Source organism: Megalobrama amblycephala, linkage group LG7 (genome assembly GCF_018812025.1).
Source record: "Megalobrama amblycephala isolate DHTTF-2021 linkage group LG7, ASM1881202v1, whole genome shotgun sequence".
NCBI lineage: Eukaryota > Metazoa > Chordata > Actinopteri > Cypriniformes > Xenocyprididae > Megalobrama > Megalobrama amblycephala.
Genome location: NC_063050.1, coordinates 43,152,950 through 43,169,828, shown reverse-complemented (window position 1 = coordinate 43,169,828; position 16,879 = coordinate 43,152,950). Strand labels below are relative to the sequence as shown.

At 35.3% G+C, this 16,879-nt stretch overlaps 3 protein-coding genes across 7 annotated transcripts in view; 2 read left to right on the top strand and 1 right to left on the bottom strand.

Moving 5' to 3' along the window:
- The first annotated feature begins 1,290 nt into the window (after positions 1-1,290).
- Positions 1,291-5,904, top strand: tmem144a (transmembrane protein 144a). 2 transcript variants are annotated; one of them, XM_048197604.1, is made up of 12 exons: positions 1,291-1,557; positions 1,643-1,801; positions 2,656-2,778; positions 2,908-3,007; positions 3,170-3,250; positions 3,396-3,474; positions 3,712-3,788; positions 4,040-4,158; positions 4,248-4,367; positions 4,458-4,555; positions 4,649-4,702; positions 4,802-5,904. In XM_048197604.1, the coding sequence occupies exons 1-12, from the start codon at positions 1,482-1,484 to the stop codon at positions 4,883-4,885; spliced, it is 1,170 nt and encodes a 389-aa protein (XP_048053561.1). In that variant the 5' UTR covers positions 1,291-1,481; the 3' UTR covers positions 4,886-5,904. The 2 variants fall into 2 exon arrangements, with proteins under 2 accessions (XP_048053561.1, XP_048053560.1); XM_048197603.1 differs by having other exon boundaries at positions 1,293-1,557; positions 1,640-1,801.
- Positions 5,905-6,016: 112 nt separating this feature from the next.
- med28 (mediator complex subunit 28) lies at positions 6,017-7,978 on the bottom strand. Of its 2 annotated transcripts, none has more exons than XM_048197608.1 (5): positions 7,775-7,978; positions 7,444-7,510; positions 7,006-7,118; positions 6,372-6,860; positions 6,017-6,211 (listed from the first exon to the last, which is right to left on the bottom strand). In XM_048197608.1, exons 1-4 carry the CDS (start codon positions 7,934-7,936, stop codon positions 6,663-6,665), a joined length of 540 nt encoding a protein of 179 aa, XP_048053565.1. In that variant the 5' UTR covers positions 7,937-7,978; the 3' UTR covers positions 6,017-6,211; positions 6,372-6,662. The 2 variants fall into 2 exon arrangements, with proteins under 2 accessions (XP_048053565.1, XP_048053566.1); XM_048197609.1 differs by having other exon boundaries at positions 6,017-6,198; positions 6,390-6,860.
- npy1r (neuropeptide Y receptor Y1) overlaps positions 7,042-16,879 on the top strand; it is a 33,366-nt gene continuing 23,528 nt past the window's right edge. Inside the window, exons 1-2 of one of the 3 annotated variants that reach the window (XM_048197605.1) lie at positions 7,042-7,162; positions 9,786-9,886. The gene's annotated coding sequence lies outside the window, so the exon portion shown is untranslated. Of the gene's footprint in view, positions 7,163-8,424; positions 8,553-9,785; positions 9,887-12,123; positions 12,350-16,879 lie in introns of those variants that run through there. The other 2 variants (XM_048197606.1, XM_048197607.1) reach the window with 2 other exon arrangements.

Below are 16,879 nucleotides of genomic sequence, written 5' to 3'. Positions count from 1 at the left end.
ATTACAAAATACAACAATACCAATGTCTCCACAGCTTTGACTGATACAGTGTAGTACTAATCCCTATATTTGATAGACTAACAATAATCTCATTGCGCTTACAACACAGTGTTATAGATTTGAGCTTCTGATGCTGTTTTTTCATGCTGATTGTTTTTGCTTTTAGTTTAATGTTTTATAGTTTTAGTTTTTCTTTACATTTTGTAGTTTAAATGCTAATAGAGCATTGTTATATATCCTGTGGTCTTTTATTAAGAATGCATTAAATGCTGACAGGAAAATAGTTAAAGTCCGAATTCAGCACTTACAAAATCTGTGATTATTTGTGACTAAATATTTTAATCAACTGACAACTGTTTTTTGTTTAACATGCACGTTTTGATTATTCATGCACAAATAAGTTTGTTACAGAGCGTCTGCTTTATTAATCTTCAGTTTATGACGTTTAGATTACTGTGATATCTGTTATAAATAGGGTAGGGTTATAAATTTAGGTATTTATTTGTTGTATTTAGATAATTTTCACTGCTCCAATCAACAGTATTTATGCAATAATGTGCCTAAATTTAGAATCAATTTTAGAAGTGATTTATTTCATGTTTACCACAAGCATACAAGCACTTAAGAAACAATATGTAATCAAATTAAATACAGTGCTGAAGAAAGAATAGAGCCTTGACTTACACCTTTACTAATTTTAAACCATATTGTGTTTCCTCATTCTGTTTGAATGGTTGTTTTCGTTGATCCATGACTTCCACTTATATAACCAGTTTTAAGTTTCTTCCATTCAGGTAGCCTAATTCTGGTGTTGTTTCCATTGCTACAAGACTGTGAACTTCTGCCAGTACCAGGAACATCAGGCCAATCTGCTACTGTCTAGAATCAGGTTTGTCTTATTCTGTAATCTCAGCTGAGACCTTTCCACTTATGGGTGACCCTACCAGTAGATACGAAGTACTAGTGGTGTAGCTCTGTGCATCACTGATGCACACAAGCCCTCACAGTATGTAAAGCTGCAAACCATATTTTAAAGCTGCAACCAAGGTGCTCAACAGACCATTCAAAACGTCCAGACAACTACATAGCAATGTGCGAAAAAAATCACTCCGAAAAGCCCAGCAACACGCTAACAACCATTCAGAAAACCTTGACAAATAGTTAACCCCACTGTTTAACTGAAATACAAATAAGTTATTTTTCACTCATTTATAACCGCCCCACTGTCAGCAAATAACGCCTCCACTAACACTGAAAATGTCAGTGATCATCATATTCAAAGCATGTGGTTCATCCACACGTGCTCAAGATGCGTCTACAATCATGTGATCATGTGACTGTCAGCTGACACGGAAGTCAAGACATATTCATTGAGCAGCTCTCGTTTGGAATACATTGTTCCAGCGGTAAAATCCTCCTCATGAAAGGAGTTTTTATGAATATCTGTGAATTGTTTGGATGCTGTTGCGTGTGTATCCAACATGGATCGCGTGGCTGTGCTTATCACTGTGCTCCTTTGTGTGCTCTGCACCGGCGTCGCGCAACACCTGGACTCAGGTAGAAAATAAAAATTTAATTACTGCTTTGAATACTTTGCTGACTTTAATGAGTAAAACAATGTAATGTAACTGTGATGCAGTAGAGGAGCTGTCAGACGGTCCACGCGCGTCCATGCAGCTTCAGCAAGAATCCAACAACACCAACTCGTCTGATCTGACTTATGGATTCGTGTCCTGCGCCGTGGCCGTAGTCTTTTTCGGGAGCAACTTCGTACCAGTGAAAAAGATAGACACTGGTGATGGTTAGTCAATCTTTTCTTATTTTTGTCACTTTATTATGCCTTTCTGTTGATGTGTTTGTTCAGTGATTCTCAACTGACTTTTCTTCATGTCTCAGTAAATGTTTAAGGTACTAAATGTCAATATAAATGACCCTGAAGTAATGGTTAGACAAAATGTATAAGTATATTTCCATTTATTCAACCTTCAGTATCAAACAATCTATTTTGTGTTCCATGAAAGTCATAAAGTTTGAAACAACACAAGGGTGAGTAAATGATGACAGAATTGTATCCTGTTTTTCCCATCCAAATTTCGTAATAGCGTTAGCTATATTGCTAAGTAACAGATGGACTTTAGTAGTTTTCAGTGTTGATTCTAGTGACTCTGGGAGTCCTAGGCAAAAAAAAGAGAGTAATACTTGGAAATGTTTCATAAGAATATTTTCAACCTGTTTACCTGTAGTGTTTCCCCAAGACCCCTACAGGTGAGAACACATCAAACCCCAGCAAACACAGAATGTTACACTAAGCGTTAATTTATGTTTCCCATTGAAAAAAGAAGGAAAAAAAAAAACCAATTATTATCAAAAAAGTAAGGGAAGTTTGGCAACTAAAAAGTATTACCTGGGTCTCAATGTCCCTTACAGAGGACATATAATAAATCTTTTTTTTTTTTTTTTTTTCTTGAAATAGTACAGTAGTCTATATTTGTGGATCAAAAAACGTTAATCAAAGTTGTCCTAAGAAGGACAGCTTTAATGAAACTTCAAATGTTGACTACTGTATATCATACTGTTTTGAAAACACACTGAAGAGAGAAAGTTTGCTCAGTATATTTCAATTATTTTAGTTCACCCTACTGCGTATATGTGCAGGTATGTTTTTCCAGTGGATTCTATGTGCTGCTATATGGACAGTCTCCTTAGTGGTGAACATCATTCTGAACAGTCCAAAATTTTGGCCTTTTGTTATGCTTGGAGGAGCCATCTGGGCTACTGGTAACATCTAATTATTTATTATGCCAGTATAATTTTGCATTTGGTAATTACTGCTTGAGATATACATTGTATGAATGTGTTTTTCAGTGATGAAATTCTGTCACATGTTTGTGTCAATGTTTCCTATAGGTAATATAACTGTAGTTCCTATCGTAAAGACTATTGGGCTTGGTCTTGGGCTTCTTATATGGGCTTCATTTAATTTGCTAATGGGTTGGGCCAGCTCACGGTAAGCAAAATCTGCTTTCAGAATCCACTTGAGGAACTTTTTATCTTTTGTATTGATTGATTTTGTTGTAAAATGGCACTGCAACCATTATAAATTTCACATTTGCTACATTTTATATTATTAAGATACTCTTCTTACACTGACTGTTGCTGCTTATTTTAGGTTTGGCTGGTTTGGTATTGGTGCTGAGACCGTTTCCAAACCAGTTCTGAACTCCTGTGGAGCAGGTCTTTGTTTAATAAGGTAAATGTGATTCATTCATATTATTTTTTTTTTTTGTATGCAACAGAATGTGATGTTACTTTTAAGTCTCATTATTTTAAATAACGTCTGTTCTCTTTTTTTTCCTCCCCCTTTTTAATTATTTTAATTTTGTACATGTTTACAGTGCCATTGTTTTTTTCTTTGTGAAGACTGATGTTCAAAGTTCATCAACATCTGAAGAAACCCCTTTACTAATAGACCATGTATGTTGACACATTAAAAATTGTGAAATTTTTACATAGGCCCTAAGGGAACATAATGGTGGGGGAACGCAAAGTTTCTCTGGAGAACTTTTGCGAGATATAACATTTCCCAGAGGAACAGAAAAGTGTCTAAATATATATTTTTCCCATCACCATGTCCTTTTAGAGGCTCTGTATATTTTTAAATATTGCATGTTAAATTATTCCGTTAAATTAATTTATCACTTTAATCCGAAGACTGTGAACTCAGAAACTGTGGTGACAACAGATGATTCCTGGGTGGATGCATTAAAACCACGCACCAAACGTCTTGTGTATGTACACACTTCTATCTTGCATATTGAATGAATAATTTCATTTACTTTACATAGCGTCAGCATCTATATTTTACAGATATACCACATTCAAAATCAGCCTTTTTTATACTTATAGTATATACAGTATCAACCTCAATAAAATTCTAATTAAATTATTAGAGTATCTGCATGCATTTACTGTTTCTAATAAAAATAATGCATTCATTAACAATTTGTATAATAAGAGCTTTGAATGTTATGTCTTGCAGTGGAACGCTTCTTGCTGTCGTCGCTGGAGTGCTGTACGGGACATCGTTTGTTCCAGTTCTATACATTAAAAATCATGCAGATGATCCAAAAAGCCAATACAATGGGGCTAGCCAGTTTGGTAAATCCAGATTACCTCATGAATAAGCATTGCTTGAATTCCTAATTATGAACTATAATGCATTTTGTTTATGTATACTGTGTATTTAGATCTGGACTACGTCTTTGCACAATATAGTGGGATTTTCCTCACTAGTACAGTGTATTTCCTCCTGTACTGTGCCATCAAAAAAAACAAACCACAAGTTTTTCCAAAAGCAGTGCTGCCAGGTAAACACCATCACTTCAATTTAATTTGAACTTCCTTTTGAATTATCTTTCTTCCGCATACCTTTTAACGTCATTTTTTCTTTCATGTAGGATTCCTTTCTGGCATCATGTGGGGTGTGGCAACATGCTGCTGGTTCCTAGCCAACCACTATCTCAGTGCTGTAGTGAGCTTCCCTATTATCACCACAGTGAGTGACCGATCTCAAAAGAATCTTTTTGAACATTTCACATTTGCATTTTTTTTTTTTCTTTTCAAATAATGTGCATTTGCTCCATTCCAGGTTCCTGGACTGATTGCAGCTCTTTGGGGTGTTGTAGTGTTCAAAGAAGTGAAGGTAATTACTTGTGTGTATGGTGTATGAGTTCTGCTCCAGCTGTCTATTGCTTTTAACTTTTTGTATTGAACTCCCCATTTCTTCCTCTCTCTCCCTCAGGGTTGGCGAAATTACATTGTCCTCATCGTTGCTTTCTGTCTTGTTCTATCTGGGGCATTATTGACTGCATTTTCAAGGGTTTAAACCTTTTTATGACAAGAGCAAGGAATGTACAGAACAAAGACTTCGGTAGAGTGTTTTAACATTTAAGTTTTTTTTATTTAAAATCACTTCTGTTTTAAATATTTTGAATACTGCAAATGAGAGATTATGCGGTTTATACGGGTTATGCAGCTACAACCTGAACATACTCGAAGAAATATTGTTTTTATTAGGGAGGGATATGGTCCTAATATACTTGAAATGTTACATGTTACAGCAATATTAGCACAGATGTTATGTTAATGTTATTGGGAACACGCTTATCTCACTATATTTTACTTCTATTTGAATTAACACATTTTTTAAAAGTCATGTTTACACTATAATGGACCTCATTTCCCTGTATGTTTGCACATGTAATGGTTGATTTTTTTTTTTTATTATTATTATTATTATTATTATATTATTATTAGATCTATCTGCACATGATGAATTTTATTTATATATATATATATATATATATATATATAAAATGAAGCCCATTATAAAACAAATTTTAAAAAGTTGGTCACATTTTCCATATCCCCTAAATTTTTCACTTTTTTTTTTTGCCCCCACATTATAGTAATGACATTTTTCTTAAACATTTGCTATAAGATTGCATTATAACATTAGGGGAAAATGTCATGAATCTCACCGTACTAAAATCTTAAAATAGGCTTTGTTTTCTTAAGTATGTTATGGATTTTTTTTTCACCTTTTGATTTTGTAATGAAAGAATGTGAATTTTTTGTATATAATGTTATAGGTTTTTACCCATTTAATAATGATCAGTTGATTGCTTATGTGTGGTTTTATTGTTGCCAAAATGTGTCAAAGGCCTTAGCTTTTATTAGTTTGTTTTATATATATATATATATATATATATATATATATATATATAAACAATTTTTTTTTTTTTTTTACTTTACTAAAAGGGAAATAAATATTCAAATGGAAAGTTAATGGATTTGTGGGTGGCTGCAAAATAATGGAAAATAAATAAATTCTGCTTATATTGATTATAGCATGTTATAAATCAATTCAAGCACTGAGTAGAAAAAAAATGCAATATTCCAGGGAGGCACAGTGCTGGATTGCCATGCCAGGAAACACAGGAAAACCAAAGAGAACTTAACAAAAGTCAGTGTATTTGCATATTTTCAACTGACAAAACATGTTTATTTTAACCTGAACAAAAGGTGTTTTAATAAAATAAGAACAATGTGGGGAAAAACACTTTTAGACCACTTAATTCTCTCTAACTAAAGCCCTTTCTGGTCATTGTAGTTCCTCTACACCAGTGGTTCTCAAACCTGTCCTGGGGACCCCCCACCACTGCACATTTTGCATGTCACCCTCATCTAACACACCTGATTCAAGTCATCAGCTAATTAGTAGAGACTGCAAGAGTTGAATTGGGTGTGTTAGATGAGGGAGACATGCAAAATGCGCAGTGGTGGGGGGTCCCCAGGACAGGTTTGAGAACCACTGCTCTATACAACACCTGTACTTAAGAATTAATTTGATGTCAAGTTAATTTTAAGTATGTTTACGACTAAATGTTAAAGACTCTTGAGTTTGTCAAAATGACCACCTTCTGGCAAACCTACAAGCCCCTTATGACTAAACATCCTTTAGTAGCTCTTGAAACGTGTTTTCACATCACACATCTCTAACAGAGTCTACAACAAGGCTTTATTGTCCAGTTTTCTGGGTGGAGAGAGGAAGTGGCCCCTGGAACACAGTCTGAAAAGGGTTCTGGATCTCTGTACATGCATCAGTTTGGTTTCATGGGAGCGGGGAGGTTTGCTGAGGCCTGCTCCAGGAAGGCCAGTGGACCCTGTGGTAGTTCTGTAGGCTTCTTATGCTGGACGTTGATGTCCTCCAACACCTGCTGCCAATGATGGATCTTAGCAAGGTGTTTCTGAATCAGCATCTCCTTCCTCTGGAGTTCATTCTTCAGTTCTGATGCATCCTGAAACATCGAACAGCATATAGTTTTATAGTATACTGTTTCAAAAGTCACAATGGAACTGTAAAAGGTGGCATTTGTTTAAATAATGTATGGCTGGATTTTTAACAATGCTTCAGAGAATTCAAAGGCAAAAATACGAGTTTACCTCTTTTTCTACCTGTTCTGGTTTTTGTACAGACAGCTGCAGTCTCTTCTGAAGGAAGAAACATTCAGTCTGTCTGGCCACATCCAGAAACTTCTGTATACACTGATCAACCCCTGAAATACAGAACACACATGGTCATTAGGGCAAGACATTACAGGTAAAACCATTGTTTTTTTTTTCATGCATTGGTCAGTTTTTTTTTTTTTCTTAGATATTGGGCCATCTGTTTTTATTACATGCATTCTTTCAGACAAAAAAAAATGAATATATGATGAATGCATTTTAAACTAATGTTTAGAATCTGCTAACTTTATTTGTAAATGTCATTTAGTATTAAGTATTTATTAAAAGTTCCCTAGTATTACCATCTGATATCTCAGCATAGGGGTTATAGCCATTTTTATAAAGGAACAGCAGAAGAATAAAAAACATTTTTACCAGTCCGAATTTCTTCCTGGTCGGTCCCATTCACATAATCTTGACTGACAAGAGATGCAAAACACGCCTGGGAGAATTAAAAATATTAAAGAAAAAAATATAGATTAATAACAGTAACAGTTATATATTAATAATAACTCCACTGAAAATAATGACAGTTTCCAAGCAAACAATTACTTTCTACTGAATGCATAAAACGTGTGCTTATATATTGCATATAAAACAAATATAATAATATTAAATATGTAAAAAAAAGCTTCAAAGAGTCACTCTTGGAATACAGAAACTATCACTGGCATGTTAGCAGCAGCAGTTTTCTTGATCTCCTCACCTCGAAAGAAGCTTCCAGTTCATCTACTAAAGTGTTATTTGTCCCTCTGTTACCGGGAGGGCCTGTGAGAAGCCCGGGTTGACCTGGACCGCCAGGACCTGTAGGTGGATGAGATCCAGAAGGCTGCTGACCAGTGAACATTCCGCCCATGGACGACGCCATTTTTCCACTAACAACAACACTACTCAACTACTCTTCTTCTCGTGCGTCAAAAAGACGTCTAGACTCTTGAAAGTGTAATGTGTCGCCACCTATTGCACAGGGCGTGCAATGCAAGTCATACATACCGTGCTTCATAAGCGTTGCTACACAAACAAATAAATAAAAAATGCCACTAGTTTTGATTATATTGTATTGTTTTTTCGGTTGTTTATGCAGACATATTAATTTGGAGTTTCTTAAAACTTACAACTACAAATAGGCCTACTTCTCAGAACAGTTTTGTCTTACACTAAAAATATTATTTGTTAAAATACACAAATTTCAAGGATTGTTATCTAATATGCAAACTTAAATCTTCCCTTGCAATATTGACAAATTACTGTGATTGGTCTGTCCTGGTCAGCACAGAGAAAGGAACGACGCACGAGACGTGCTTCTGCCTCACCTGGACTGTGAAGTAATTAACACCTAAATAGTCCTATCCTACTGGAAACTTTCAGAGCAATTGAAATAATAATAAAAAAACACTTTGACGAGTTTTAAAATAGGGAAATTATTATTTAGACTCGTATCTGACCAAATAGACAATTCGGACTGCGAAGCTCAGCCTTTTCAGGTAACGTACTGTCTCGTCTGTTTCATCTGTTGTTTACTTATAGTGTATTGTAGCCTAGCTAAACTGTAAATAAATTGTGTATACAATGTCAAATTAGCCAAATAGTGTGAAAATATGATATAATTGTGCATATTAGGTAGGCCTACATAAAATAGCCTACTAGATATAAAGTTCCCTTAACCACGAGTCGACCATTTTATTAGAAAAAACAAAAATGAAATGTAACATGTCTCGAGCACAATCACGCGTTCATTGTGGTGGAAATCTTTTGTTTTGTTTTGTTTTAAATCATTTTTAGCCTATATTAATTGAAATGAGTGTATGTTTGTTTTACTCTTCGTTTATATCATGTAATGGCAGGATCAAAAGTCTGTATGCAAGAGATGTAAAAAGTCAGATTTAATATTAAAAGACATTTTTAAAATTAAAATAAATCTGTTTTAATAAAATCAACCCCTTGGACATAAAAGAAGGCTACACAAAGATTTATCTGTTTCTGTTTCTTATAGTGGATCCACTGCGATCTAAAAAAAAACAGAGACTTTGTAGATTTAAGCTTCGTGCCATTGCACATTTTTCATTACACACACATGGGTGAATAACAGCTCACAGTTCTCCCATTTTGACCTTCCCACTGACTTGGGCCTTTTAAAGAAGTTTGAGAAAAAGAACCACGCAGATAAAAAGTGACAGCTCGCACAAACAGGTCAGAGAAAAAGTTCATTGACATTTAAAAGAGCTTGAGCTGCAGAGCTACTGCTAATGTAATTGGCAGACAAATCTATAGAGCATCTTTCTAGCTGTCAATAAGTGTAAGAAGAGTGTTTCAAACCCTCTTCAGTGACCTGTGCACTTCCATTTATTGGATGACATAGTTTTACCAACTTTTTATGTCTATTTCATATTTCATGTCAAAAAGAAATGCATAAATTAATAAATACAATGACAGTAAAATTATTTTTGAAGATGACCCTGTAATAATTGTATAGTAGTTGGTCTAATGTGCTTGAAGAAATTAAACCCTTGAAATGAGTAAATCTATTCAGTTATTTTGCTTACATCTGCTTAAATGGGGTTAAGTGGACAGTGTGATATATATATATATATATATATATATATATATATATATATATATATATATATATATATATATATGTATATATATATATATGCTTTAAAACTCAGTTGTATCCATTGACATGCACTCACTGTCGTGCTACTTTATTCCACCAGGTGGCGCTGCTCGAGAGAGTACAACAAATTTCACATCACGCCTACAGTGGAACATTGGAACGTTTTACAGGGTTTCAGCTGATTCCACAGCATGTATCAGGGTAGGTCTATTTTTAAAAGCCAATTTCTGAGAAATTAAAGTCTTGGCTACCAAAAGATATTAAAAGATATTTCCACTGTTATCACCCAGGAAAAAAAAGATACAGGTCATTAAACACAGTTGACATTGTGAAAAAATTCCTCAGTAGCCTGGCATGCTGTCACTGTGAACAATATAAACTTTTAAGCAAAATGTTAAAGGTACAATATGTAATATTTTCTGTCCGCTAGAGGTCGCTAGAAGTTTATTCAAAACAAAGGCGTAGCTTGATGACGGCAAGTTTGAGTGCGGAATCTTGGGACATGTGGTCTTCACATCAACAGACAAAAGAATAGGGATTGGACTCGGGAAGAAATCATGTTCATGGATGCAATTATTAACGTTACTGTAGTATGACTATGAAGCAGAGCAGGACCGAGTGTTGTGGGAGCTGAACGAGGCCGCTGGAGCGATTGCGCAACACACGCGTCACGAGCAGTGGAACTTTTATTATGCCACAGTCGTCGGCGCCACTTCCGCTTTTCTGGTCGTGAGTGTGAGGTAACGCAGCTCTGTTTATCATATTAGATACTTTTGAGAGTGTTGAAAATGATGTTATAACGTTACTCTGTGTGTTCGTTCGGTGGTTGCTGTGAGACACTTGTTTGAGACACACTGCTGTAAGATAGATCGATTTTAGAATATCATATTAAATACTGGATGGCTTGTGTTAATAAATGGCAATTAATTTTTAAAACGTATTGTATGATGGAGAACATTCTGTATTATTGTTACTGAAAATAAAGCTGCATCTGATTATGCTATGTTAGCTACTTGACAAAATAGTGTTTTTCTCTGAGGCATGGTAAAGCATGGTACTCACGAAAAATCAAGAAAATTAGATTTAGACAATAAGACGTGTTGAGCTATATAACAATAATTAGTTTTCTGTCTATAAATGTATCAAAACAGTTGTTCCCTTGTCTATTAAAACATGTAAATATTAAAGCGTCTTTGGTGTTTCCATGGTTTCTACAAAATAAAACCGGAAACCGAGGGTAATGCGGGTATAACGCAGTTGACAGGTGACTCCTCACACGTCCTGGAGCCTTGGTTAAAATTGCAATTTTCTCACGATTTACAAATAGTTGGAAACATTTGGGATATTGTAAGTACTCAAGTGAACAAAATATATAACACTGGCCTAGTGGTTTTTGGATATTTTACTGTAAAATTATTACATATTGCACCTTTAACTGCAAAGCAATTAAGAACACAAACCAATTTATGAAGCAGCAAAAATGTAACATGTATAAAAAGGTATATAAATTTACTATTAAAATGCATGTGACAACTTGCCCTGACCTGACATTTATGAAAAATGTTGAACACAATTCAACCTTTCGGTTAAAATCTATCATCATTATATAGTTGACTCTTGCCTGAGTATATGCTGGTGTGATTTATTGTTTACTTGTTTACCTAGCAGCTATCACAAAAATATGAAATGTTAGTGTGGAAGACAGAATTCAAAACAATGTACTAAACTTGACTTTGACTATTTACATTTTAATAATCTGAAGAACCCTTTTTCCACTATAAAGACCCCTATGGTCATACTAGATGTATTTAATGTACTTACATAATAATAATAATAATTGCTACATATTGAGGTAATTCTGTATTGCAGAACACTTTTGCTGCTATGCAAGTATTTTTAAAAATATAAGTACAATGTAAAAACATGTATGTACACAATAAGTGTATTATTAGATGATTAATTTAAATGTTAGTGTGTGGTAATTAAAGACACTTAATATCAGGGTTGTGGACTCAAGTCGCATAACTTGGACTTGAATCCCAAATTTGATGACTTGCGACTCGACTCGACACAATCAAAGAAGACCTGCGGCTCGACTTAGACTTTTCGACTTAGAAGTCACAACAATGTCTCGAGACTTGACTTGGACTTGAACCCTGACTTGGAAAGTCTTTATGGCCTACTACCTTCTTAAAGATCAGAGTTTTGATCACTCTAGGCTGGTCCCTGTCACTCAGGACTTGACTCAAGGCTTGAATGCAAAGACTCCAGACTTGCAAAACAATGACTTGGTTCCACCTCTGCATAAAGTGACCGAACCTTTTTGTGCAATGGAAAGGTTCCATGGATGTTAAATGTTCTTCTTCAGTAAAGTCCTGTGAATAGTTCTCTGAATAAACGAACTGGAGACATGTTTTTAACAGCTCTTCAATACGTGTCATGTTATGAATGCATCACGGTGGGATGCTGTGAATCGGTGGCGTTTGGTGCTTTTGGACAGCCATGGACCCCCGCGTGAGTAACGCTTGTGCAGAGGCGCAGTTGAGCCAGCTGTCAGTTCAGTGTGCGCGGAGAAGTGTCAGTGATGCACACACACGTTCACTCATTCAGACTGATGGAGACGCGCGTGAGCCTTCAAGTCTGACCGCGCGTGAAGCGCTTCAGGTAAGACTCTTGAACGCGCTTAATTGGAGACACGCCGGATCTCTCCACTCGATCGTGACCATTTCTGCTTTTTTCCGTTTACGAAAATATCATATTATTTAAGAGCAGCCAGCCACGCAATGCGGTTCATTCTTCCTTCATATGTCTGATGTTATTCTGTCTGTTAAGATGCGGTTCACTACAACATGTTTGGCATCTGAGGAAAACGCATTGAAATATAGATTTCGCTAATTTCATAATGCGTTATAAAATAAACTTTGAGCGCCCAAAAGCGCAATACCGAGCGCAGCTGGTGGTCAAGAAGAAATGGATCATTAGGCTATATGAGGACTAAAGTACCTGCAGGACTTTGACCTGTTTACGATACATTCAATGAAAGCACTTAACTCAGGAGTTTGAAGGCTAATAACGCGAAATAATTGATCTTAATGCTCTCGTTGAAACTGTGGGAACGAGAGGACAGTGAGGAGATGCCTCGAACACCTAGCCTAAATGTTTTCCTTGGATAGGCTTATCTTTCTCTTTAGGATTTAATGGCACATTTCAGATTGTTAAGAGGAGACATTAAGGTAATGTGTTGGTGAGCACAAAGCAAATCTCTTTGTCTTGTCGAGATTGTATTTCAACACTAGATATATAATCTTGTAATTGCTTTCATACTCTGTGAATTTGTCTTTTATGGTGCTCTATAAATTCCTGGTGCAGACTGAAAATATCAAAGTTCATTTTGTGTCATTGTGACATTATGAAAGACTTTTCATAATCAGATTTAAAACTGATTTATACAATTTTAAATCTATACTTTGGAGAATTTATTTTTGTACTTCTGAGATTTTTTTTTTCACTCCTGCAAAATTTGGATGGTTAGAGGTATATTTAGTTGCAACTGGCTCATAGGTTATATACTTACTGTACATGATGTGGGATCCAGTTTTACTACTAAAAACTGGCATCAGATAATATTTATAGCAGTTATTTTTCCACCCTCTCATCTTCTGTCAGTTGATATGTCACTGTGTCCTTCCATCCTTCTCCTTCTCCACCTCAGTGCTTGTCTTTTTGTACCTTTTGTACTTTTCGTCTCTGTGCCTCATTTGGTTCCCATGGCTCCCACTGGCTCTCTTTGTCATAAAGTCATGTATTTTTAAGCCTCAAATTGTGATGGGAGCAGTGCTGGGTAGTGACATGTAATCATGTCTGGATTACGTAATCTGATTCCAAAAATTAAGCACTTGTAATTAGATTAAACTTTTTTAAAATACTCATAATCATACTCGTCATTACTCTTTTTTATGGATTACATTATTAAGTTGCTCTCACAATGGCAGTAAATTATTCATAATTCATTGATTCTCCATACTACTTATTGTTTATCTTTTTAAATTTTCATTTCTAAAAAAGCTTACTGCTTATGCATTCAGAAGGTCTTGTGGAATTGCACACACAGATCAGCCATGTGCCGATCACCGAAAACTGAAACCCACACAGCATTTGATCACTGGATTTACAGAAATAATTTCACTTTTAACAAGTGTTTTCTCAACATTGCAACAGTGCATATCTAATCAACTTCTGACGAACACATTAATTGTTGAGTCATTTAACCATGTGTTACTGTCTTTAGAAGGCTTTTGTCTTTCAAACACATTAAAATATACAAATTCACATCATTTCATATTTGCAGGAATTCCCCAACTTTTTGTCAGCTTAACCTCTTTGACCTAATATATTTACTTGAAGTACCCCCTGAGATTTTGAGCTAATAAGTTAATAAGGTCAATAATAATAATAATAAATAATAATAAAATTAAGTTCACGGTTCTCTGTCGGTTAAATGTCATATGCAGGTAAACAAATAAAATATTTTAAATAAAATATTAAAATATTTAATCTTTTTTAGTAAGTTTTTTTTTTTATTTTGATTGTTTTTATTTTAAATAATTAATTGTATTTTTTATTATTTAATTACTTAATAGATTTTCATTAAACTCATGGACCCCTGCAGTTCCATCATGAACCCGTCTGGGAAACCCTGATGTAATGTAATATTTATTGCACTTCATGTTGTGGATAACAAGGAATGGAACATATTTTTGTTCTTTGTATTTTTATATCATTATGGTAGAACATTATTCTATTCAAATCAAAGTGATATATGAGTTAGGTCAAAAGTAATCTAAAATTAATCAAAAAGTAGTCTGATTATATTACCTTAAATGTGTAATAGAATACGTTACTAACTACAATTTTTGTCATGTAATTTGGAATCAGTAACCGACACCAATTTGTAAATAATCTACCCAGCTCTGGATGGGAGCATATCTTGACAGATGTTTGAAACTTGTTTAGGCTCCTCATATTCTTTATTTGAATGCCGTTCATATCAGCTTCATTATGCGCACATTCTCAGTTTCTTCAGCTTCATTATGTGCACATTCTCAGTTTATTCAATGAGTTTCTCCACGGGGCTCTAGAAAGACCACAATCGATGACCTAATTTTATTGTCATGGCAATGGCATTAAATGCTTCTGCTGATTCATTGACAATAAATGAAAAAATTGTATAGTGTAACTCATTAAAAAGTCAGTACTGACCATAATTTGATATTGTATTGTTAATCACAAGTTTCTGAGACATAACAGTGCCATAATTTATCTTAAAGGAATAGTGATGACAGATCTGTCTCACCCTCCTGGTCTTACAAAGCCTGTATGACTTTCTTTTGTCCAAGGAACACAAAAGAAGATATTTTGAAGAATATTCACACAACTTTTTTTTTTTATATTCAACTGCAGTTCATAGTATCAATGACTGTAACAATTTTATTGTTATGGCCAATGAACATATGGACAATGCAATGGCAAATATTACAGTACTGTTTTATTTTACCGTAAAGTAATAAATCAGTAATAAATAAAATATGTGAATAATAAAATAATAGTAGAATAAGAGTTTATTTTATTGTTATGGACAACATATTATGGCAAATGCTGTGACTATTGAATGTTCAGTGGAGAAACATTAATATGTAAACTGTGAGAGTCTCTCATTAAAATAATTTTAATCATTTAGCAGACTGTTTTATTCAAAGTGAGTTACAAAAGAAAAAAATGAAATAAATACCAAAAAGCTAAAAAAAAAAAAAAAAAAAAAGTATAAGCTGTTTGAAGCCATATGGTATTTTTACGTGAGGAACAGACACAAATGGAAGTAATTATTCACTGATTTTTTCTTCTGGCAGTGGGCTTCTTGATAATATGAGCTGCAAGTGGATCATTGAGTGAGTTGAACTTGATCTTGAACCAAATCAGTCTGATTTGTGAACTGATTGTTCAGACTGATTTCTACACCTGATCAACTGATTGAAATGACCCAACTCATAGAATGACTATTTCATTTGGTTACAGCTCTGATCTCTTTGAACGGGGAAACATCAAATTCTCCAAAGCTGTTTACCAAGCTTACGATTAAATGTTAGATTTGAAATAAACAATGAAATCTGACAACAATTGTCTCATAAATTTTGTTTCTAAATGCTCAAATCATGACACAAAAAAAAAACCTTTAGCAACCGGAGCTTCTAATGGCAGCTGCAGTGATGCAGTGGCTTTACCAATTGATGACTGGCACTTATTTAGAAAGCGGGACTTATTCCACATATTGCGTGTTGCTCTTTCTCCCATTTGTAGTAATATGAGTGCACCATCTTTGTATATCTAAATTATTTGATATATCATCTTGAAGATACACCGATCTCCGATAACATTATGACCACCTTCCTAATATTGTGTTGGTCCCCCTTTTGCTGCCAAAACAGCCCTGACCCGTTGAGGCATGGACTCCACTAGACCCCTGAAGGTGTGCTGTGGTATCTGACACAAGATGTTAGCAGCAGATCCTTTAAGTCCTGTAAGTTGCGAGGTGGGTCCTCCATGGATCAGACTCGTTGTTCAGCACATCCCACAGATGCTCGATTGGATTGAGATCTGGGGAATTTGGAAGCCAAGTCAACACCTCAAACTCGTTGTTGTGCTCCTCAAACCATTCCTCAACCATTTTTGCTTTGGGGCAGGGCACATTATCCTGCTGAAAGAGGCCACAGCCACCAGGGAATACTGTTTCTATGAAAGGCTGTACATGGTCTGCAACAATGCTTAGGTAGGTGGTACGTGTCAAAGTAACATTCACATGGATGGCAGGACCCAAGCTTGCCTTCTTTCCATAGTGCATCGTGGTGCCATGTGTTCCCCATGTAAGCAACACACGCACTTGCCATCCATGTGATATAAAAGAAAACGTGATTCATCAGACCAGGCCGCCTTCTTCCATTGCTCCGTGGTCCAGTTGTGATGCTCACGTGTCCACTGCTGGTGCTTTCGGCGGAGGACAGGGGTCAGCATGGGCACCCTGACTGGTCTGCGGCTATGCAGCCCCATATGCAACAAACTGATGCACTGTGTATTCTGACACCTATTTATCAGAACCAACATTAACTTCTTGAGCAATTTGAGCTACAGTAGCTCGTGTGT

Bases quoted from the DNA above. Each gene is read 5' to 3' on its own strand.
- tmem144a (XM_048197603.1), top strand. From the start codon at position 1,482: ATGGATCGCGTGGCTGTGCTTATCACTGTGCTCCTTTGTGTGCTCTGC. The intron at 3,475-3,711 runs GTATGTTGACAC...TTTAATCCGAAG, and splicing joins CCCCTTTACTAATAGACCAT to ACTGTGAACTCAGAAACTGT. The intron at 4,159-4,247 runs GTAAATCCAGAT...CTGTGTATTTAG, and splicing joins CAATGGGGCTAGCCAGTTTG to ATCTGGACTACGTCTTTGCA.
- med28 (XM_048197608.1), bottom strand. From the start codon at position 7,936: ATGGCGTCGTCCATGGGCGGAATGTTCACTGGTCAGCAGCCTTCTGGA. The intron at 7,511-7,774 runs GTGAGGAGATCA...TAATTCTCCCAG, and splicing joins AACTGGAAGCTTCTTTCGAG to GCGTGTTTTGCATCTCTTGT. The intron at 7,119-7,443 runs GTAAAAATGTTT...TCTGTATTTCAG, and splicing joins CCAGGAAGAAATTCGGACTG to GGGTTGATCAGTGTATACAG.